The 2623-nt window shown below is 37.6% G+C and overlaps 1 protein-coding gene across 1 annotated transcript in view; it reads right to left on the bottom strand.

Moving 5' to 3' along the window:
* LOC107567983 (LIM domain only protein 7-like) overlaps positions 1–2623 on the bottom strand; it is a 36874-nt gene that overhangs the window by 21656 nt on the left and 12595 nt on the right. Inside the window, exon 8 of the mRNA XM_016253813.1 lies at positions 623–771. Within this exon, the coding sequence (XP_016109299.1) occupies positions 623–771 (149 nt within the window). The remainder of the gene's footprint in view (positions 1–622; positions 772–2623) is intronic.

Genomic DNA, 2623 nt, shown 5'->3' with positions numbered 1-2623 from the left:
ATAATAATAATAATAATATATTATCAATATTATTGTTCGTTTCTTTTTTTGCAGGAACACTGAATGACCAAAAAAAGCACCAGCACCAGTCCTAAGTTCATGCTTACCAAGTTTTAATTTTAATTACTAAACTTCTATTATTAAATAATACTTGATTACCATATTATAATGCTTGACTGATATTTGTTTTATTATTATCATTATATGATATTATTATAATGCTTGACTTTCAGATATTTAAAAAGCTGTACCATTTTACAAACATTATATATGTTTGTAAAATGGCATAACATTAGTATTTCAGTCTGGCGAGTAAACAAAAAAAAATTTACTAGCCAATGGTGATTCAATTGCCAAGGTGTCCGTAGAGGGTTGTTTTTTCTCTTCTCTTTGGAGCTTGACAGCCCATGGTTCCCATTCACTATTGTTATATAAAAGACAGAAGCTCAGACATTCTGCTAAATTCCCTACCTTGTCAGTCATTTGGGCTTAAAATAATATGAGGGTAAATAAATATTAACAGAATTTTCATTTGTGGTTGGACTATTCCTTTAAAAAAATGTATTAAGACAAAGAGAAAATGTATTGCTGTGCGAGTAAAAAATATTACAGTGTATATTACCTCTCCTCTGGCACCCCGGTGAGCTGTGCAGTCCTGATGGCACTGGCCCCTCCCCCACTGTTAATAAATTCAATCTGCTCCCTCTCCTCACGCTTCTTGTGGAGGTCAGAGTTTGCACTACGCCGCCGGCTCTTCCACCTGTTCAGATCCTGCAATGACAGAGGTTAAAATTGAGTGATTAATGAAGAAATACCGCGAAAGAAAAAAAAATCTGTCTGACAATAACATCAGTCTGATGCGTGAATGATCTTAAAAAAAATAAAAAATAAAATAAAAAGGGTGGGGGGGGGCAAAAGAGTCTTCTCCAAGGCCAGTCCAAAACTAAACATTACTGTTTTTATTTGGCTCACTGAGGACCCCCACAGTGCCAACTCAGACATAGCAACATCTAGGAGAAACCTAAAGATGCTTTAGGCAACATTTTATGTTGTTTTATGTTTTTATAACACACAGAAAATGTTGCCAGAATCGGATGTCCTTAGGAATTACATTTTCCTCTGTGACTAACCTAGCCTCCGAAAACAGCCAAAGTAAATACTTAGCTCACCTCCCTCCCATTTTTATATATAATTTATATAAAAATTATATTTTTTATATACATATACAGTGCCTTGTGAAAGTATTCACATTTATTTCACATTTTGTTATGTTGCAGCCTTATGTTAAACTGCTTTAAAATTACTTTTTTTTCCACATCAATCTACACTCCATACACCATAATGGCAAAGCAAAAACAGAAGTCACAACTTTGTAAATTTATTAAAAAAAAAATTAAAAACCTGAAAAAAGGACATTGCATAAGTATTTATTAACTCATTACTTAGCTGAAGCACCTTAACAGCCTCAAGTCTTTTTGGGTATGATGCGACAAGCTTTGCACATCATCATTTGGCAATTATCGGTCATTCTTCTCCTCGCCTCTTCACCTCTCAAGCTCTGTCAGGATGGATGGGGGCAAACGCACATTTTCAGGTTTCTCCAGAAATATTTGATTGGGTTCAAGGCCAGGCTGTGGCTGGGCCACTCAAGGACATTCACAGAGCCATCTATAAACCACCCTTGCTGTGTTTAGGTTCATTGTCCTGTTGGAAGGTGAACCTTCTGCCCAGTCTGAGGTTCTGAATGCTCTGGACTAGGTTTCTCATTAAGGCTATCTCAATATTTTGGTGCATTGAACTTTTCTTCTAATCTGACGAGTCCCTCAGTCCCTGCCGCTGAAAAACAGCCCCACAGCATGAGACTGTTACCAGTACACTTTACTTTTTGGATGATACTCTGCAAGGTGATGGGCAGTGCCTGGTTTCCTTCAAACATTATGATTGGAACTGAGGTTCATCAAACCAGAGAATCTTGTTTCTCAACAGTCTAAGGGTCCTTTAGGTGCTTTTTTGCAAATTCCAAGTGGGTTTTTGGGTGTCTTCACTGAGGAGAAGATTGAGTCTGGCCACTCCGACATAAAGCCCAGATCGGTGGAGTGTTGCAGTGATGTTTGTCCTTCTGTAGGTTTCTCCCATCTGCATATATGATCATGGAGCTCAACTAGAGATACTATCAGTCTAGACAAGGCCCTTCTGCATCAGTTTGGTCAAGAGGCCAGCTCTAGGAAGAGTTCTAGTTGTTTCAAACGTCTTCCATTATGGATAATGAAGGCTACACGATTCTGTGAACCTTCAATGAAGCAGAATTTTTTTCTGAACTCTTCCCCAGATGTGTGGCTTGAGGCAAACCTGTTTCTGAGCTCTACAGGCAGTTCTTTTGACCTCAGGGCTTGGTTTTTGCTCTGATATGCATTTACAGCCGTTAGACCTTTTATTAAAATGTGTGTGCCTTTCCAAATCATACCCATTCAATTGAATTTGCCAACTTATGTTGAATTTGTTAACTTCACTTGAAGTGTAATAACATCTACAAGCAATATGAATGCTCCTGAGCTAAATTTCAGCTGTCCCAGATAAGGGTTTGAATACTTATGCAATGGAATCATTTCCATTTTTTATTTTT

This window comes from Sinocyclocheilus grahami, unplaced genomic scaffold (assembly GCF_001515645.1).
Source record: "Sinocyclocheilus grahami isolate Dianchi unplaced genomic scaffold, SAMN03320097.WGS_v1.1 scaffold1204.1, whole genome shotgun sequence".
Lineage (NCBI taxonomy): Eukaryota > Metazoa > Chordata > Actinopteri > Cypriniformes > Cyprinidae > Sinocyclocheilus > Sinocyclocheilus grahami.
Note: the sequence above shows the minus strand (reverse complement) of the source record. Positions and strands in the feature narration are given on the sequence as shown.